The sequence below is a fragment of the Larimichthys crocea genome, chromosome XVI (genome assembly GCF_000972845.2).
Source record: "Larimichthys crocea isolate SSNF chromosome XVI, L_crocea_2.0, whole genome shotgun sequence".
Lineage (NCBI taxonomy): Eukaryota > Metazoa > Chordata > Actinopteri > Sciaenidae > Larimichthys > Larimichthys crocea.
In genome coordinates, this window is record NC_040026.1 from 11,945,865 (window position 1) to 11,967,466 (window position 21,602).

The window sequence follows — 21,602 nt, forward strand, 5'->3', positions numbered from 1 at the left end:
TTCCACTAGGCACATGCAAGACTAATCATGTTGTTTTCCTGTGTCAGTCTCATGCCAGAAGCAATGCGACTAGAGTAAGACTAATACTGTAACTCGATTCTGATATTGTTCTTTTTTTAAATAAAGCCACCACACTGTAGTGACCCAAACAGAGTATGTTTTTTTTTTGGGCACAAATCATGCATGTCTTATGTCAATATTAACACTTCAAAGGTTTTTAGATTTCGGGTTTTGATCTGAAAGTTGAGAGAATGTGCTTGCGGAGATGTATGTATATGTAATCCATCACACAAACAGTTACATTGTGGAACACTGTGTGGGTGTGATGTTATATGTGGTATCTGGAGGATGGTTCTGCTGAATATTTCTGTTGGCAGCCAGCTGACAGCTTTTAAGCCAGACTAGGAGCATGTTTTAGTCCAGCCTAATATAATGAATTATTTCTACTGGATGGATTGTCATGAAATGTTGTATACACATATAAAGACATGGTCCATTGTACCCAAAGAATGAAGCTTACTGAGTTTGGCGTTCTCCTGACTTTCCATCTAGAACCACAAAGTCAACATTTTTAATGTGTCCACTACTTTGGTTTATGACCAAATACCTAAAGTAATAATTATATTCCCTCTCAGCCTTAGCTGGCTTTGGGTTTATCCTAATTAGCATAATTTCCATACCGTCACGCTAAACCAAGGTGATGACTATTGCTGTGCCTAAGTACAGCCTCACAGAGGCACTCGTGCTGCTACAGACTCTACTATCCAATATTGCTGCAACAGCAACGCACCCCCACATTATCACATTACCATCTCCTCCTCTGTGCTTCGTGTTGGGAACCACACATGCAGATATCATCCGTTCACCTTACAAAGACACAGCGGTTCGAACCAAAAATCTGAAATTTGGACAAATCAGACCACAGTACAGATTTCCACTCATCTAATGTACATTTCTTGTATTTCTTGGCACATACAGTTCATCCAGTCCATCAGTAGTGGTTTATTTGCAGTAATTCAACCATGAAGGCCTGATTCACACTGTCTCCTCTGAACAGTTGACATTGAGATGTGTCTGCTACTTGAACTCAGTGAAGCATTTATGTCAGCTTTAATCTGGTGTGCTGCTAATTGGTGATTTCTGAGGCTGGTTACTGTAATGAACTTATCCTCTACAGCAGAGGTAACTCTTGGTCTTCCTTTCCTGGGGCGGCCCTGACGACAGTTAGTTGAGCAGTTCTTGCCATAATATGGATTACTACAGTAGCTGAAATGGGCAATTTACTGTAGGCTAACACTGCCTCTATATATAGATATTGCCCACCCTACTACCAACCATTTCATGTGTAAATCTACAACTAGAGTGGGTGTAATGTGAGGTAGAAGAGATAAGGAGAAGACCAGAATCCTCCACAGTAAATGTAACAATAACTGTATTCGTCATATTTTACATCCTGAAAAGGCTTCAGAGATAAGACAAGAAACTAAAACACATAACAACAGCATAATGTTGCTATTTCCAGACTGTGAACAGCATGGCTAAAAGTCAGACTGGTTCTGTTTCAGACTACAAGAAAGACCTCTAGTTCAAGGACCATCTGTGTAAAACCATCTGTTGCCGTAACAACCTGAGACCAGGGAGGCTGCATCCAGGAGTTGCTATGAGAATAAAGTCAGAGGTTATGAAGCACATTAGTGTCAAAGTCAATTTTAAGATATGTACTCTATTTCAGGGGATGGATAAAAAGAGCTGTTATAAAATATTGTATTATATATTATTTATGTGGTCTGGGGAAGAATATTTTGTTCTTTCTATCTTCAGCTCACTAAAACATTTGCTAAAGAGCACTAAACAAAAAGCACATCTGATCAAAGATCAGAGCTTAAAATATATACACTGGGGTAATCGTCCTGAAAAAACTGCTAACGTGGAAAGCATTTTGTTATTCTAGAGCTGTCTTCAGACGCTTTTCCACTCATAAGGATTTAATATTTTCCCTACTTTTTAGTAGGAAAAATATTGAATCCGTTTCTGGTTTTACAAAAGGTAACATTTAATATGATGAGCAGTTTTATGGAGGTTTCATGTAGGTTTTGAATTACCCTCCATTAATGGAAACACAAATTGCTTAATGGGTGTGCACAATATCTCTTTGATATGTGAACCATATTAAAAGACCTGACTTTCTTATTTCCTCTGTGCCCTTCTTAACCATTTCTGTGTTGTGGTACATGTGATGGACTACCAGAAGGCTGTCCAGCTGGTTGGAAAAGCAGGTGGGGGGCTTATGTCTGTTCTCATGGCAATTCATTAGGGTCTCTAACACACCTACAACTTTCACTTCTTCACCACAAGGCCTACATCTGCATCAGCCATGACAGAGGCATGACATCCAGACAGAACAAGTCATGGGTTCCTGTTCAGTGCATCAGAATATTCAAATGATTTGACACAACAGTGAATAGTCTTCTGGCGCACCTGTGATCATGGGCACAATGTAAAAGATTTGCAAAATAGTTTCAATTCTTAGACATTGTACATTATCACGACTAAAACCTAACAATTAAAGGGTAAAATGCAGACACGAGACAGTCCCATTGGCTTAATTTTTAACTGTCAAATGTGCAGTCCATTTGAATTTAGTGTTACCATCATTTAATTTAATGACTGAGCCAGACAGACACCAGCTTGATTGTTTGTGATTAAACTATTGACTAATTCATTAGTACATCAGCATAAAATGCATTTTGAAATCAATTAACTTGTTTCTACTGAACAGCACCCATTAGACACAGTGAGATGTTCCTGTTAGAGTCACCAAAGCTCTCATTTCTCAGCATCTGTCCAAAAGTGACAGCATTATGACAGTGTGCTCTGATTTAACATAAAAAAATATGGATGATTTATCTGCCGTGTCTTCACAAACATTTTATTCCACAATTTAATTATTTAAATTTGAGCCATCAGGGAAATGTACTAAAAATATTTTAAAATATTCTGTAGTTCTTCGGTTCTGTGCAATCAGGTTACTCAGGTTTACACGGTGTTGGACGAAATTATCTGACTGACTTAATGCAAATATTTACAATAATGAAAATCGTCACATATTCGTCACATATTGTAAATTGTGGTGTGTTTACTCTTTTATTTAGTATTCGTAGTAGTTTTACAAAAACTACAAGATCCACCTCTCTCGGTCTTTCAAGTCAAGTTTTTCAGAGAACAACACCAAAACACGAAAATCGGGCAACTTTTCCTTTCAAAATAAAACGTTAAGACTTGTTTTTAATAAAGAGCCGTTAACACCAACACCTATAACTCGTTTAATACTTACACAACTAAGTAATAAGCATATGGCAGATCAGGTGAATATAATCCAGGTGACATACTGTATATATTTAACTTTGGTACTTTGAAGGAATACAATGCATGCTACTTTTTTATTAGTTATTTTCTTTACCAGCAGGCTGACAACTCAGGATACATGTAAACTAGCAATTAGTCCAAGTCACTGCAAAGAATATGAGACAGAAATAATTAAATTGCATGTATGCAAAGCAAAGAGGTCGATAATTAATCAAATTACAATACATTTTTAAAGTCCCATACACACAAAGCTTGGGTTTGCTGCACAAATGACCCACATAACAAATGAACAGTTTGAGTGAATTGCTTTAATTACGTCGTACACACGATTTATGTTGAAGGAAGACGGCCGCTCGAATGGAGCTTTTATTTTGAAAGTGCCTTTCGGATGTAGTACTTGTAATTTCCGGAGACTTGACGCGCTACATCTGCGAGTGTGTCGGTCTCTGGGCGGAGCGTCCTCCGGCGGTGAGGAGAGAAAGAAGCCGAGGCAGCGGCGGACACGGACGGACGCCCTCGCTCGTCTTCACTTCGTGTCTAACGGTTTCCAAATGGCTTCGACAGCGGACGACCAGCGGGAACCGGCGGACGTCGCCGCGCTGTCTCCGCACCACGGCTGCCAGCACCGAAACAGCAACAACAACAACAACAATAACAACAACAACAAAGACAGCGAGGCGGGAGAAAGCGCTACCTCCGCGACCGCCACCAGCACGACGGAGCCCGGCGGGACGACGACGCAGAGCATCGGTAACGGCTCGGTCATCAACCCTACCGGCGGGAATAACGGGAAGTGGGTCCGGCTGAACGTCGGCGGCACGGTGTTCCTCACGACGCGGCAGACCCTCCTCAAGGAGCAAACTTCGTTCCTGTACCGGCTGTGCCAGCAGCAGGACCTGCACTCAGACACGGTGAGTCCGGCCAGGGCACCTCCATCACTCCCGGTGATCGGAGCTTCACTCCGGGCGAGAAATGCTCATTAGTTTGGGGGCTTAGCACGCCTGCAGCACCGAGGCTGCCATTGACCTCACTCAGTTACATTAAAGTAACGCTTCAATGTCATGTTTTGTTATGATATTCAGACAACATTTATAGTGCTATATACAAAAACATTTTTATAACATTCCTGTAGTGACTCAGAGTTACACTCATACTGAGTTTACACTGGTGTGTGTGTGTTTACATTGTGGTTACATTGTTCATTGGTTCAAAGTCTGGCTTGATAAACATTAGTTTTATCCCTATGACACATATTATGTTGTATTATGTTATTAAAGATGCATTTTCTGCAACCTGACTAAAATATGTCTGCAGGTCAAGGCATGAAGTAAAGCCAGTTTTGGCCTCCCTGATTAGAAAATGAATGGTAAAATAACAAATGCATGATGTGTTATGATGTTTTCATCCCTTAAAGCATCACAGTAGCCTTAAATAGACTAACTACCCTATACGATAACTGTGTTATCTCTGTGCGGTCTCCAGAACCTATTACTCTAACTTCGTTTAGGGTCCGCGCACGCCTGCGTTACTTGTCTAACGAAGGCTGATATGCTGTATATATCCAGTATCTCCCACTCTTTCTTTGTTTTTTTTCTGTGTGTGTGTGTGTGTGTGTGTGTTTCAGCATCATTTTGTGGTGTGAATGTAGCTCGGGTCAGATGGATGAACACGTGCCTGCTGCTCTTCTGCAGGGAGCCGCACAGTCAGGAGCCGTACAGCTGGCATCTTATAGAGAGAGAGAGAGAGATTGTGTGTCTCCCAGTCACATGTAGACTCAACACACTGGAAGAGCTCATGAATGATGCAGATTTCTATTATGCCGCAGCCTTTGATATGCATGTGTGTGGCAGATAAAGACGGGTGTCATCCTCGCAGACCGGAGTCGGCTGTAAGTTGACACTTTTCGGCTGTCAGGTGAACTCTCACTTCCAAAATGTACACTGTTTTAGCGTCTGTAAGAAGATCGGCCATAGGGAGTGAGCCGTGCCTATATTTAGATATATTGTTTTGGTCATTGTGCCTTTATGCCTTTTATTAGCACAGTACAGAGCCGGCAGGAAATGAGTCATTTTCGAAGCAACAATAGCAAAATTGGACTAGTTTGAGTTTCAGCTTTTTTTCTCTGTGATAGTAAACAGAATATTTTTAGTGTCAACATACAAAGACATCACAATTGCCTCTGGGACCTTGTGGCGTTCTCTATTCGCTGACATTTTATAGACTCAACGCTCAAGTCGATCATGAGAGATGGTAGTTAGGTGCAGCCCTAGTCAGGTCAAATCTTCTAATTCTGTACAGCATACAGCACCCTGTATGTTTAGAGCTTCAATTCAGATACGGGAAAACTCCGAACCCCCACCCAAAAAAAACTTTAATGAGGAAACAGGAGGCGATCCTTCTGTCAGGTTTTTTGGAAAATCAATTGTTTATGGATAAAATAACACAATGTCAGTTCAGTTGAAATTAAATCTATTAGAAAAAAACAGGATACTGCATCATATTTTGCTTAAATCGTGTTTATTGATTTACCCATAATGGTCTAATATACTCAGAGGTAATAAAGCACATCACAGACTGATAATACCAACCCGTTGACAGATTTCTATCATCTCACAGTATACATTGTCATATCACTAAACACAGCCCTCGGCTTGTGTTTAGTGTCAACACCGTGTGTTGTAGAGGTTATCCAGTGGAGGCTTTCAAACCGTGTCTTGTGTCCGCTAGCAGCGCTGACTTTTCCCCTGCTGCACTGCCAGGCTCTGTGGAAAGAATATACCCATGTGACCTTCAATGCGACCTCTCAGGAGCTCCCTCTGCACTGCCTCAAGACGCACAGCGACACACCAAATCTCACTCTGCCTCCCTCACACATGCACGAACACACCTATATCCCTTCTTTCCTTCCCTCATCCCTGTCTTCATCGTCCTCCCGTCTCCTCATCCTCACTCTCAGCAGCTGACTCACCGTGAGCGCTTATCGCACGTTTGTCCTTTTACTCGCCTGCGTCTTTTTTCTTTATTATTATTTCTGCTCTTTATCACAAACTCTTGAGTCTCGAGAGACGCAGAGAGACTTAATTTTCTTTTTTCTGGCTCTGTCACACTGCTGTCATCCTGAATACATGAAGTGACCTGCAGGCGAGGCTCTGAATCATCTGTGAGGTGTGACCTACCAACACGAGAAGCATCAGAGCTGCTTTTTGTCGGGCATCTGACAGCCTGTCGCTATTTAGTTTATACTTTATTAGATGGTTCACTAGAGATAATGCAAGTGTATTTTTTTTTTTACCAGAGAGAGACATGTCAGGTTATTAGAAGGTCTGATTCATTTGTATTATAATCAGAGATTCTGACTTTTAAGTCAAGATCAAAACACTGGTTTCTGGAGGATTTTACAGAACAAAAATATGCATGTGGCTGAGGTCATCAGATGTATGCAGCGCTGCAGGGTCCTGTGCATGTCGTCTTAGTTCTGTTTGTAAGTCACAAGAGTGCTTACAGTAGGAATGTAACATCAGAAGGAAAATGTGTTTTTATTCCGAGGTTTTATTCCCAGAAGCCTCATGTTGAATACAAACAACGTTTCTTTGAATCAGTAAGTACATACTGATCTTAACCACTGTGAATGTACTCAGCATAGCATAATTGATGACAGATTGGATGCACAGTTGAATTATCATTGTCCAAAAGGCAGCGCACATGCAACTTTATCTGTCTACAAGTTCAGTTTATTCGTCTCGGCTCAGCAATCGTATAAACGCATTAAAGTTTATGTCACAGACCAACCAGTGCCAGCATCAGCTGACTACAAACATCCCACCATTACAGATAGATACCTACACAACAATAATTGTAGTACGATCACTAGACGCCTCACCTGAAAGGAGAGGCTCTGCTAAACGACTTTGGAGTCAATAATTTAAACACGCAGAAAAATCCTGTCACAAAACTAGGTCAGGGAAAGCGTGTAGTGCATATTGAAGTGTCTTTGAAAGAACTCAGCGAGCCAGCGTACACTTTCCCAGCAGGCACCGGGCTGAAGCCAGCCTCTGCTTCATGTTGTTTGGTATGCAGAGCAATTTGAACCTACATTGCTTTTTTCACCAACATGGAACCAGTTTGTTCCGTTTCATGCGCCGAATCAGAGCGTTTTGAGCAAAAATAAATTGGTTTGGAACCCAAGAAGTTTGTTCACAGTGCAAATCAAAGGTGTTAAATTGTACAGGTTCTCGTGCATCGCCCACAGTAGACACAACCTGGATTACAATGGTTACACTCATAACTGCTGTAAATATGGGCTGCTTCCTAGAAAGCACCAAGCTTCCAAGAATAGCAAACAGAACCGGCTGAAGAGCTGTAGCTTTTTGGTAAAATAACGGCACCAGAGGAGCCGTTCATCCTGTGTGTTTTCGTCTCTAACCCAGGCAGAGAAGCTGATTTTATCCACACCGGAGTCCCCCTCTAATCCGCTGACGTTCGTGTGTTTCTGCTCAGGGCTTCTCGGCTGTTTTTAAACCCACATGCACACAGACGTGTCTGCCCGTGTTTGACTGTCTTTAATGAGATTACCAGCACCTCAGCAGCCCTTCCCCCACACAGAACCAAACCCAGAGCTATCCGCCGTTAATACAACCCGAGCTGACCGCATGGCGTCCCAAGCCAATTACATAATGTAGCTAAGACTGAGCTTTAATGATGCTGGATGATGTTGGCAGAACAGGTGTAATGCAGCGGCCGGTTACAGACTATAGCCACATAATCGTATTACCACAGATTTTGTGATTATCAATGGTTTAATTCATATTAAATACCCAGTGGATCATACAGTTGAGTTCTGATGGCCTGATGCTTTAACCTGGGTCGTCTTACATGGAGACGTTTAGATTTCAACATGGATTCCACCACAGGTCAGGACTCGCTTTATCACATTATCCGTACTCTGAGGTCTAATGCGAGGCGTTGGCAGGCACAGTGAATATGAAAAACATGTTAGAGCAAAGGTTTCTATTTGAATAAATAGTACAGAGTTGTGTGGCTACACAATAAAAGCTTTTTAGTCAGTCAGGCTTGAATTCGACATTTATCACCACATTTTTCCTCAACTGATACCTGATGATATATGACCTACAAAAACAAAGGAGTGAGAAGTGTGGCTGTTTCTTTCATTCTTAATGCCACCACCATGTGCCAACAGATTCCATTTTGTTGGATTCCCCTCGAAATTCGACAAAACAAGGTGGTGAAAACACTTTTGTAAACTCACTTTTGTCCACATGGGCCACCAAAATCTACACACAATAAAAGTTCCTTGTTACGGCTTTAATTATATGAAGAGAGATGGAAGTAGTATCGGTTGCAGGGAGAAAAGCAGCAACTATCTATCTGCATTTATGTAAATATGTGGCTGCCACATTTTTCCATATTGATCAAGATATATGCTTTGCGATAGGAACCTGTGACCTGTTAAGTGACTGGCTGTTGTTATGTTTATTTCTGCTGTGTGATTGTTGGGTTGTTAGATCTGTCCATATCAGGTAAAAACTGTCCAGTTTTTCAGCATAAATCTGATCAGATAGAGATCATTTTAGATCAGAGATCTAGTTTGAAAAGTTCAACATTTACAAGGCTTTTTAGAACATCCAAAGAATGCATTTTTCTAAGGAGGCCCCCGGGAACCTTTTTGTTAATGCACAAAGCTGTTTCATTCACCAAGGAAGGAGGAGAACTTCATAAAATCAAATGTGTTCATCAGTGCGGAGCAGTCGCGATGCCTCCTACATCAAAGATGTCTCCAACACTGAGAAGTCAGTGGTTCAGGCAGACCATCTGTGATGCCAGCAATGATAAATTAGGCGGATCCCTAATTAGAAATCACACTCATGTCATCAAGAGGTTTTTTTCACAACTCTTGCACCCCTTTAGATCAGTGTGTGTGCGTGTGTGTGTGTGTGTGTGTGTGTGTGTGTGTGTGTTATCATTACAGCATCTACATCACAAGGTATGTATGCTGCAATGTGATAAATCAACTTATTATTAATATTATTAATATTTATCTAAATCCTTGACAAAATATATAAAATACCATTATGCATCCTGTTTTTTTTCAGCTATACCACACCAGGACCTTACAGTAAGTGTAAGATGCCCTTGAACTAATCGATGAGTATTGATTGGATGATACTGATAGCTAGGTGTCGTGTTGAACCAACCAGAAAATTGAACGACTGTCCTAGTTTCTCTTAAACCTGCCTCTTATCGAATTATTTCCAAATGAAACTGCAAACTTAGACATGTCATGCATGTACAATTTTCATTTTTTTAGTATCCTTCAGCCCCAGTGTTTACACATGCTCAGGCAAGCAGCAGAATGCAGCAGGCGTGTCAAAATGTGTGTGTGTTTTTAATTTGACTATTGGTGGTACTGTGGCCTGTGGGATGTACTTACCTCTACAGAGAGATGTTGTGGAGTCACATCATATTTCCATGAACGACTGTTCTGTCAATTATTAACTCACCAACTAGTGTCCCTGTCCTACACTACAACAGCTGAAAATATTATCTTGTGAGAAGTCAATGAACTGCAGCTGCAAATGGATCTGTCGCAACAAACAGCTACTAATTCTGTGTGTGTGTGTGTGTGTGTGCGTGTGTCATCCAGGAAGCTTCTCGCTAGTGTTGTCATGCCCACGCTGTCAAGTCAAGTCACGTTGATGAGGCGTCGGTCTGTCCTCCACTGCAGCTCCTCCGCTCATTTAGGATTGTGTGTGTGTGTGTGTGTGTGTGTGTGTGTGTGTGTGTGTGTGTGCGTGTGCGTGTGCGCGCGTGCATCTGTCTATGCTTTGTGTGCTCATCCCTTACACACTCTAATCACTGTGATTTTCACTGCACACACACATATACTCAAACACACTGTATCTATAAAAGCTGCCTCTTGGTCTTCATATCCCATCTCTCCATGCTGTCTGTCTCCGTCCTACACACACAAACACAGAAACCCCTTGTGTCCTCACCCTCTCGTCTCTATGGCAGGGTCCCTCTATGCACTCTTTTCTCTTGCCTTGAATTGGCCCTTGAGGGACAAACAAAGTATTTTGAAACGAATATGGTATCTGCAAGTATGTCTACCCTTCACTTCTAATAGGAGGTTATTTGTCTCGCCGTTTCTTCTGACACATTTCCTCTTATTCCCCATTTATCCATCCCTCATCCAGCCACATCTCCATCCTTCACTCGGGTGTGCAGGTTTCCTTTTTCATTACATTCGTTCCATGTCTCACATCAGAACCGGCTCATCAGAAGCTCCTGTCACGTCACACCAGGCAAAGATTGGCTGGACTTGATGAGTGTCAGGAAGAATGTGATAGTCCTCATATAAATTGGACCGACAGCACACCATCTGTCATTAAAAATGAGAACATCCCTGCTCTCCTGTCTGTGTGACTGTGTATATCTTTTCGTGTTGAAGCTTTGCTGGCATACAGAATTTACTCTGCAGGTGTATTATGACCAGGATGGGTTGCACCAGCTGATTGTGAAGTTAGTTAGGGTCAGTTAGTGTTTCTGAGAAGTCATTTCATAGTCTTCAGTCTTTAGAAGTACTAAATTGGTTTTGACTTAAGCCGCAACGTTCATGGCTGTGAAGTGAAGCCAATGCGGAAGGAACTGCAGTTCCTCAAACGGCTACTTGAGGCTGGCTACAGAATCTCCATAAACCCCCTATATTAAAATGTCCAACCTCACAGCAGACATAAACCTGTTTACAGCCTGGTACAAAAAACAGTTTTAGTCTCTAAAGCTAATTTCCTCATTCATAACTAGCTGTCCTGAGTCTGAATGTAACTCACCCGTTCAAATAGTAAGGCTCAAGTCTATAGCTTATCTATAATTACTGACAGGTAGGTCTGACTTGTTACAAATGTCTATATTCAGAGAATCGGTCAACACGGTGGATTAGGAGGACCCAAAGGTCTAGACCGAGGCAAAGTAAAAACCTGAGCAATGGTTGAATTGGTGAAGTGACTGTAACATCCAAACATTCTATTTTTAGGGTGACAAACATACAAACATATTAAACTTGACTGACTTTATAGATTAAAATATTCAGTAACAACTAATCTCTACATGAGATCCACTCAGGATAATTCTCTTCTTACGTAAGAAGTTATGAGCAACGTTTAAACGTCCAAAGAGCAGGTGTCACTGCCTCCAGCTCCATAAGATGGGAGTGGAGGCAGGACCATGGTGTTGGTGGTTCTGCAGGGGTGTAACACCTCAGAGCCTCACTGGTGCATCTGTCATGATGATATTGATAATACTTGCCACCTCCCACCTGCTGTTTAAAACACAGATCGACCTTCCGACTCCTCCATAGCAAACACATTTACAGTACAGCCCACAGGTTAGAAGAAACCACTACTACCTAAAACTACCTCCATGCAGTGAATGGAAGAAGATGAGGGTAGTAAAATGGCTGTAAAAGAGCTCATTTGTTTGCAGTGCAACATGTTGACGTGGGGGTGTCAGAACAAGGATAGAAGCTGAAAGTCGCAGCGCCAAATAAACAAATTGGGATTTGCATGAACAACCCGAAAGTCCAGTTAAGCACTTTTTAAAATATTTAAAGCAGTAATAAATCCTACTACCTGCAGCAGTCCAAACACACCAGCCAAGAGTTGCATACAGATACATGAGCTGTGTGTGGATGAGTGAAGAGCCACTAACATACGTCATATGTACGTGATGTTGCTGGAGGCTAAGATCGTCCATTGCCGCTTCAGCAAACAGCCATAAAAAGACCCAGTCATGTGAAGGGAGCAGGTTTTCTTTATTAAGATGAACATCTTCTCATTCTTTGACTGTGTGTATCTGTCTTCCCTCCACATGCTCTTCATAAAGCTTCATAAAGGCCTCTTTTGTCCAGGGATAATTGTGAAGTGTGAAGGACTTATTTAAGCAGAGATTATGTAAGTTTTCTCACCATTATTTTTAAGGTCTGCTCTGTTTTTAAACACACACAGTCGTGAGAACTGGTTTGTGAATTCTCTGACTTAACAAGTCTTGAGTTGGTTTTCTGTGTCAGCCTCTGTCTTCCTGCCTGTCCTCTGTATGCCTCTACAGAGACTATTGAACCATGTGTTAATGACACATAATCAGCCGAAGCGACTGATATCCTTCATTCCCAACAGCTCCTCTTCATTTCACTTGCGTGATCCCTTTGCTGCCCAGAGGCCTGCATGTTTTTATATGGATTTCATCAGCAGTGGCTCTTTTGTGAATTCAGGTCTGAAAGGGGGATCTGCTTAAAGCAATCATCACAAGGAAGAACAGGAGGAGGATGTGTGTCTGTGTATGTGTATTGGAGGGGCAGTAGTCATGACATAACAGCCAGGCAGGCTTGGCAGAAGTAGCCCGGAGGTGGGAGAGAAGCAGGTTGTCGATACACGTGTGATAACAAAGTCACCAGCAACTACTCTGCAGTGCCAGTAAGCAGTAAGTTCAGTGTCCAGCTGTTGCTGTGGCAGGAAAGCCTCCAGGGAAATGAAAAGGCAGTGTTGTGTTTGAAGCAGGAAGCAAAGGGATTCATGGAATATTTGGGAAGCGCAGAACGTTTCTTAAAAACTTCTGTTTGACAAGCTTTGCACTCAGAAATATTAGAAAAAACATGATCTATTTAAGTACAATAAAGCATCACATCATTCTAACATCAACAAAACGCTCTGTCAGGGGCTTTTATTTTGTAGACCTCTGCAATGCATCTTGTATACGTACATCCGTTCTGGGCAGATTAAAATAGACCACCACCACTACTCGTCAGCTAGTGACCTTTTAGGTCTAAAAATACTCTGTTTATTACACAAAAGTATATAGTAGTATAATATATTTGTGAAATGCGTGATCACATACGTGAAAATGTTGCCCATTAAATTACACATGACCACAAAACCATTCGATTAGTTATAATACAATAACTTTATACTGAAGTTCAAGCCAGGAAAAACTCAACATGTTCATGATGTATACCTCAGGCAACAATACTTACCAGAGTAATGTAAATACACGCAGTTCCTCATGTGATAATCGTCTAATGAACAGTGTTGTTCTGTCTGATTCTCCCTCTGTTACAGGACGAGACGGGAGCCTATGTGATCGACAGAGACCCTACATACTTCGGTCCCATCCTCAACTATTTGCGGCATGGCAAACTGGTCTACAACAAGGAGCTGGCTGAAGAAGGTCTTTGATATGTTTTGTTTTTACTCAGATGAGTTCTGAATGCATGATTGAGTGTCTCTTAGTACTTTTATTTTCTAGTTTAGTAAACGTGAAAACACAACACAATACAATATATATAGTGATTCCCAACCAGTGGTGCATTTACCCCATTGGGTACTTTTACAGTTGCCAGGAGTTACTTCAGCTATCACACCTGAACGCCAGAAATGTGTGTAAAAAAACCAGTAAACAGAGAAGCTAAACATTTAGAGTAAGAGTAATGGAAATATGGGCGCTCAGGTGGCTGCAGCACCCTGTAAAATCTCTCAGTGAAAGACTCTCAGTGAAAAAAGTATGTTTCCCCCTTTTTTTACTGGAATATTTATGTGTAGTACGCCAGCATTTGTGGCAGAAGCAAGGTCTGCTGGAGTGTACAAAAGTACTAGATTTGGTATAAATGGTTACAAACAACAAACAAGTGGCATCTTAAAGATGGGCTTTCTTTCAGAAGCACCAACTCTGATTGACATCCAGTATCCTTGACTAAAACCGATGGATGAATTGTATTTTAAAAAATCCACTTGTAGATGATTAATATTTAAATAATATGTGGTCACATTTGTAACATGGTTGGCGTTGTCAATAATGGGGAACTTCAGCTCATCTGACAGGCCTGTGGGGTTAGTAATGCTGAGTGTCGTGTGTTTCTTTTGTTTCAAGGTGTCCTGGAGGAGGCCGAGTTTTACAACATCACCCCGCTGATCAAACTGATCAAGGACAGGATCGTGGAGAGGGACTCTAAAGCCACGCAGGTATACGCAGAACTCACTGAAGTGATGGAAAAAAACTGCGTGTCACAAGTTATATTTATATTCTCAAAGCTTTTTTTTGCCTCCAGCTGTTATAATATGTACTGTACTACCAGTGTGCTGGAGTAAGTGCAGTGCAGTGTTAGTGATTTCACCCTTCAGTGCTTCTGTAAAGAGAACACTGCTGTACACTCTTTTCTTTGCTTTTCTTCTCTTTTCTTTTTGTTTCCTTTCTTCTGTCAGTCTCTCTTATATAATCCCACTGCCCTTCCAAACATACACCCACTTTCCCTGTGTTCTACTGTACTGTACTGTTTGCCTCGGGTAAAATATGGTGCAGAAATATGAAAATAGAAGTGCTGTTGTTGAAGCTAGCCCACGACTACATTCCTTATTTCTCTTTGATTGCTCTCCCCACACCTCCACGAACATCTCTCTCCTCTCTTTCCCCAGCAGGTGCCCCCCAAGCACGTGTACCGAGTGTTGCAGTGCCAAGAGGAGGAGCTGACCCAGATGGTCTCCACGATGTCGGACGGCTGGAAGTTTGAGCAGGTCAGCGTGCGCGCCTGCAGAAAGCCCCGCACCGGACTGCTCTGGACTGTGGGTTGGACTCACGCTGCTGCTGACCCTTCAATCTTGACCCTTGGCCTGACCCCTTGGCCCTGACCTGAGCCCTGCTATCTGCACTCCCAGTTTATGACTCCCAGTTTGCATTAGTTCACTCTATTTATTGACCTTACGTAGGACTAATCTAGTGGGTCCATAAATCTTTTTGCACTATATAAAGACGTTGTTTCACCACAGACGCAGCACCTCCTAATCTTCAGTATCTTTTACCTTCATACTCTTACAGGGCGCAGAATTAGGCTTCCTGCAGTGGTACTGGACTGGTACAGCCTGTGATAATCACAGGTCAAAGGCAATCAAATGTCCAATCTATGTTAATTAAGTCTACTATAAAATATGGGACTTGGACACTTTTAATAACACAAATGATGTGTTCACGTGAGCAACAAAAATCAAATGCATCATACAATAATCAGCCAGTTTTATGCATCTGTTGTGGATGCATAAAATGTTGCATGTCTATGCTAATTCCCATCATCGATATCACTGCCAGCAAGGGACCCATGTCACTACATTAGGGGTGTCATGATATTCCAGTACTGACGATAATTGTGATATTTAATGTATATCGCTTATTGTAGCCACAATCACACTGAATATGTGTTATCGTGTTCGTTTAGCAAAAGGATAACAAAAAAATGTAACCTGTCATTAGGTAACATAACGGGATGAGACAGTCAGCAGAAAATATTCAACTCAGTCTGAATCCCGCGACCTAGTCGAAAGGTAAAATAAGGTGAAACCACACAACCACACGCCCTGTGCTAATCCGGAAATGATACTGATCTAGAGAACATATGTGATCAAAACAAATAAACAACTCAAGCTACATCCGCATTTTGGCTCCTACGTATGATAATACCGTAGAAATAATCCAGCGCCTCTTAAATCAGTTCGGCCTCACTTGTGGTTCACACCTCAGCATAGTACGTAACGCTAATGCACCTTAACAATGGTCGACAGTGTTTACCAAAGAAAGAGACAAAAAAAGTTATTTTCTGTATATATGCGATAATATTAACGCATATCTTCCTCTTACATTTGTGTTCTCTGTGTTTGGATTTTCATGGTCACAGATATTATATTTGTTGTTTTTTAAGAAAAAAAACCCCAAAAGAAAATCCAACTTCTCAAATGTGAATATTAGGTATTTTTTCTAATTGTTCGAACAAGAAATAATCAATTGAAATATGTAAACTTTGTAAAAAAGGAAAAAATGATAGACCAAATGATTTATTGAGAAACACAATTGAGTTGTAGCTTCAAACTGTGTAGCTATGACACTTTGTCTCTTTTTTTGTGTCAGACTCTCACTATCGACAGTCTGAAAGCAGGATCGACCCGCTGCGACACTGCTCACAGTGTGAACACGTAGTACTAATGATTATTGATCTTTGGAGTGACTGTCCGTAAAAGGAAAAAAGTCTTTCAGTGCTAATATAAATTTTTAAGGCGAACGCTTTAGTCAGTTCATTGAAGACCTCTCCAACAACAACTCCGAGCCTCGTGGAGTCTTAATAGGTCAGGCTGTCCACACTGTAGACTAGGAATCACATTTAGACCTCCCTCACATATCCCTCCTTCCCCACTGCTTTGCCTCCACTGCATGCCGCACAGCTATGATTTGCACAGTTTCCTGCAGAAGCTGACCTCCATTTGTTTAGCTCTTCCCACAAGTAACAGATGCTTCTTGTTGAGTCCACTGCTGCGTTTGTAACAGCAGGCTGTCACCCACCACCCCCTCCCTCTCCCACCATGCATGACATGAATCTGTCCTCGCTCTAGTGGGATCTCGGCTCTCTCAGTTTCTTCCTCTCTCCTACTTCAGTGTTTTTCTTTGCTGTACTCTCCCAATTCTTCCTGACACTCACTCCTTCTCTCCTCTGTTTATCTCTACGTGTCCGTGTCCACGTCTTTTCCTAGATGGTGAACATCGGCTCGTCTTACAGCTATGGAACAGAGGACCAGGCTGAGTTTCTTTGCGTCGTATCCAAGGAGCTTCACACTCCTGGATCTGGACTGGGCACGGAGCAGAGCCACAAAACCAAGGTGAATCTCACAAACACACAAATGTATGTTTTAAAGAGTCGCTGTAGGATAATGCTGCCAGGCTGTGTGTGTCCCTGTCCTTGTTTGTGTATGTGTGTATTTATGTTTTGTTGTGGCTTGTGTGAAAGAGAAGGGGGATATCTCCTCTCATTGAAGCGGAGGCGAGAGTGCTTTGATCGTGCGCTCTCCACTGAAAGCTCCAAATGTCACTCGCCTCAAAATGTCATTCACAAAATCATTCACTCCATCATTCACACAGCTCTCCCTCACTTTCCTGCTATTATCGACCTTTCGTTGTCTTCCTGACGATCTCTTACTGTATCAGTCTATTTCCTCCCTCTCTCACATGGATATATATAGACATATATCTGTCTGTCTCTATAATTACCTCTCAGCTTCTCACTGTCCACTCACTGACACTCATCAGCGTGTTCATTTTTTTTGTCGTTCTGTGTTTTTGTTTTGTTTTCTTTCTTTTGTGTTCTCCCCTTCCGTCCTTCATGCCCAATGAAGCCGGCGGAGATGCAGGAGGAGGAAGCCGCGAAAGAGGAGGAGGAGGAGGAGGAGGAGGAGGGAGGGAGAGATACCACACCAAATGAGTGGCTTAGAGAATGAGGGAGTCATGTTTCTTTGTTCCCAAGAGAGAGGCGGGAATGGGTGAGGAACTGTGCGATAGATGTGCTTAGTGGGTAGACCTGGTAGATTTTAGTCTGTGTGTATATGTGTGTGTGATGTCTACAGAGATCTGGGGTGTTTCATGACACTGCATTGAGTATGACTGTCCCTCTGCTTCAGTAAACCCAGTGCTTACTGGAAACACTGTATATTAAATATGCCTTATAGGCGAGTGTAAATGCTAAAAACTAAAACTGATATTTGAGAATTTGCTTGCGTTTAAAGCCATTCAAACTTTGCTCTAGTGTAATAAATGAACTCATAAACTGACAAGAAGTAAATTATTTTTACTCCTCTTTTTCTTATTAAACAGAAAAATACAACCGTACATCTTCTGAATTTTTTCTTATTAAACAGAAAAATACAACCGTACATCTTCTGAATTTCTCTTTTACCAAACAAAGATTATCTTGTTAATTCATCAGCTCGTCAGCAAACTTCCACAAAAACAAAGTAAAACTCACCTTGGTTAATGTTTCTGCTTTTCCAACAATCACCAACTCTGGTTAGTTCAAATAAACCGTTGATACAAAGAGTGAGATGTGAAAATATTCTGTCTGGTCTGGTGGCTCTGAAGAGAACATAAACAATGGCTCCACATCCCTGTCGTGAAAGTTTTACTTAAACTGATTGATTTTTGAAGCGGCTAAAACTTTTCGCTGCTTTCCGTCCACAGCAGTCCTTTGCTTAGCTTCCTTGTTGGTATTCTTGAGGGAGATGTCAATCAAAAGGCCTGCCACGCCCACGTTTTTGAACTTCTAATAGTTATGAACCATTTCAAGCCACATTTCCAGAGGCTTTAATACGAAACACCCATAGGAAAAATATGAGAACCAGTACTCTGCAAAGCCTGCATAGACGTCTGTGACCACCACATGATATTTCATGATATTTTAGAAATGTAGATCTCTAATTTCAGGTATCACAGCTGTTTGATGTAGAGTACAATTGTACAAAAAGACAATAACTGTAATGTTAGATTATCAGTCAGCTCTACTGATGTAATTAATGAATGTGATTAGCTAAATAGGATAAACTAAAGAAAATCTCCAGCCTGGGTGCTGTCTACTCTGCTAATGAACCAGGATTACACTGTGTTTTTTTTTGTCATTATATACCATTTTAGAAATCTGCTGAAATTCTGACCTCTGTTGATCTGAGCACTTTGCATGCATGATGAATTCTGCTAATTGGCTGTTGGATGGGAATATCACTTCCTCACGCCGTTTGTCATAATGACCTGCGCCAGCTTGTGTATGCGTGGAAACACGGACATGCTCAGTGCCGTCTATCAGTGACCCCGGCACAGCGTTACAGATATCGATCGAGCGGCTGTGTCTCTGCGGGCTCTCATTACCGATGCTGTGACATGAAAAATCTCTGACCTTTGAGTGCAGCAGTCTAGTGTTAGATGTCCTTCCAAGTCTGTGCACATACTGTATATACAGTCTCACTGTAGAGTCACACACAGTGACACACCCACCACATGATGGACACATTTAAACAAAGAGAATGGAGTAAACGTTAAAGAGGGCACACATTTGAAATCATGTAACGTGTTCAACACATGGCTGTGTGTGTTTTTGTTGATGTGTCCAGCCATTCTGCATGTCAGTGAAGTCATTTGCTCTCATTCTGTCACCATTTTCATCATCATGACCATCATCACAGCCAAACAAACACACCATAGATTCTAGAAAATATTTCTGGATTACATTGTTTTGGATCTGCTCTAACCTAACGTATATTTCTCTTTTTCATTTCACAGCTTTTCCAGATCCACGGGTCCCGGATGTAGAAATCACAAGAATTTAGGCTTATCATGACATTGTGTACACTGTTGAGCTGCGTCAATGGATGGTCAGATTTGTAGCATTCCTCTCAGTTCATTGGCAAAACACCAGTTAGAAAAGATGACCAAAAAAAAAAAACAGTCGCAGCAATGTGGTCAAAAGTATTTTTTAAGTCAAACTGACTTTATTCATAGAAAGAATCATGTTGGTGTGCAAACGTTTAATTTGCCAAGGGAAGTAGTGGAGCTTAGTACATTATAACCAAAGATCCAGATTAAAGCTGGCTGATCCAAGGTGCTCAAGAATTTCAAATCTGCCTGAAGAAAGTCGACGCTGTTCCTTATCCAGTGAGAATCTGTCGCGCTTTATCTGACAAATAGTGAGTGATGTGCAAGGATCAGATTACAGATGTGTAATTCCAACAGATGACACTGAGGAATTTTAATCAAAATGAACTATTATCCCAGTGATGGATGCAGTTGTTTCACCAAACTTTGTGCTTAAGACCGCCGGACCAGATGCTTGGATCTTATTGTACATGGACTCCACTGCCCTTTAAGGCTGGAGCTGATTTTGGCAGTGTGCACTGGATACAAAGCATACAAACTCTTGTTAAAGCAGCTGTTTTAGCCTTATTTAGAGATCCACAAGTCGGTGGGACTTTGGTTCTGAGTTGCAGTGGTATACTTGCTCTCAGTGGGTTATCACTGGTTTGATCTCATATTATTAGATTTTAGCTTGGTTATTTATGGGTTTGGTTGACTTTAAATTGACAGATGGAAACAGATAGACACGGGCATTTGTTGGTGTGGGATATGCATCCCATTATTTACCGGTCACAAGTTTCATCTGTCACAACCTGAAACAGTCGCTGTCCAACAGAGCTGAAAGCGAGAGCACACACACTGCATTGACAAAAACACACACACACACACACACTGCTCTAGATTTTCCCCTTCGCCAACACCCTGCCATGCGCCGATACACACCTGCATCACCTCGTGCCGGTGCATGCTCAGCAGCAGCCACAGCTTCTCAGTCTGTCACCCTGGCTTGAATCCAGAGGCAGCTTTGGCCCCAGCTGACAGCGCTGTTGGCGAGAGTTTGGGAAGGCTGTAACAAAGAGTCACAGAGCAGGGTAGAGGCAGGGAGTGAGGTGTATCTCTGTTTTGTAATGGTGATAGTCACACAACGTCCCCGTCAATGTCTTTGTTAAAAAAAAAGGAACAGCACTTAAGTCCTCCTGCCAGCTCTCACAGTGAGCCAATCTGCCGCAGTGCAGGTGTATAAGTGAAATGGATTTTAAGCAGTTAGTTAGATAATGTGACTCTTAACAGCCTCTGTTGGAAACTTGTAGGAATTACACCACTGAGCAAAAATGGTATCCCTTGTACACATCTGTGGCACAACTCCTGTCAGTTTATATGATGGTGTATAAGAAAACGAGTTCATTATCAGGTTTTGACAGCACATTTACCTTAAATCCACTGCTTAAACTTTCATTCTGGATATATAAAGCATTAATACTTCAAAATAACAGGGTGTTCAGTTTTTATGAGCAGGTGATAAAACATGTACATACATCTAGCCTGGAAAATGTCTACTGTAGTCCAAAGTCATGTCAAAACATTTAACCACATAAACATAGAAAATGCATCGTCCAGCAGTTTTACTCAGTCTCGTGAAGCATTTCTTGGAGGCATAAATAACTGAAATAATAATTGAGTTCATCCATAGTGGGAGCCAGACAACCATAACTGTAACAACGTAAAGGGAAAGGATGAAAGGGTACCTGAGTATTTTAGATCAGTGCTTCTCAAATTGGAGAGCACACAGTGATTTCCAGGGGTCGCCAAATGGATGAGAATAAAATATGATGGTGGCAGGTGGCTCAGAATGAGAGAGCGTTTTATATTTTAACAGGCCCAGTAGCTCAGTAAGAGGCTAACTGTGAAGGTGTTACAGTTATCTCAATTAATCTAAAAACCCAAATGAAAGCCAGAATCAAATTGGTTTGTTGTTCTGTCTGTGGGCAAAGAAATAGTCCTCCTGTGTGAGTTTGGTGATT

At 41.6% G+C, this 21,602-nt stretch overlaps 1 protein-coding gene across 2 annotated transcripts; it reads left to right on the forward strand.

Annotated features, from left to right (window-relative positions):
• Positions 1 to 3,777: 3,777 nt before the first annotated feature.
• On the forward strand, positions 3,778 to 19,672 carry kctd17 (potassium channel tetramerization domain containing 17). 2 transcript variants are annotated; one of them, XM_010730768.3, is made up of 7 exons: positions 3,778 to 4,277; positions 13,494 to 13,602; positions 14,302 to 14,393; positions 14,847 to 14,942; positions 16,941 to 17,066; positions 17,580 to 17,723; positions 19,510 to 19,672. In XM_010730768.3, exons 1-6 carry the CDS (start codon positions 3,918 to 3,920, stop codon positions 17,679 to 17,681), a joined length of 885 nt encoding a protein of 294 aa, XP_010729070.2. In that variant the 5' UTR covers positions 3,778 to 3,917; the 3' UTR covers positions 17,682 to 17,723; positions 19,510 to 19,672. The 2 variants fall into 2 exon arrangements, with proteins under 2 accessions (XP_010729070.2, XP_010729069.2); XM_010730767.3 differs by having other exon boundaries at positions 3,779 to 4,277; positions 14,844 to 14,942.
• The last annotated feature ends 1,930 nt before the right edge of the window (positions 19,673 to 21,602 follow it).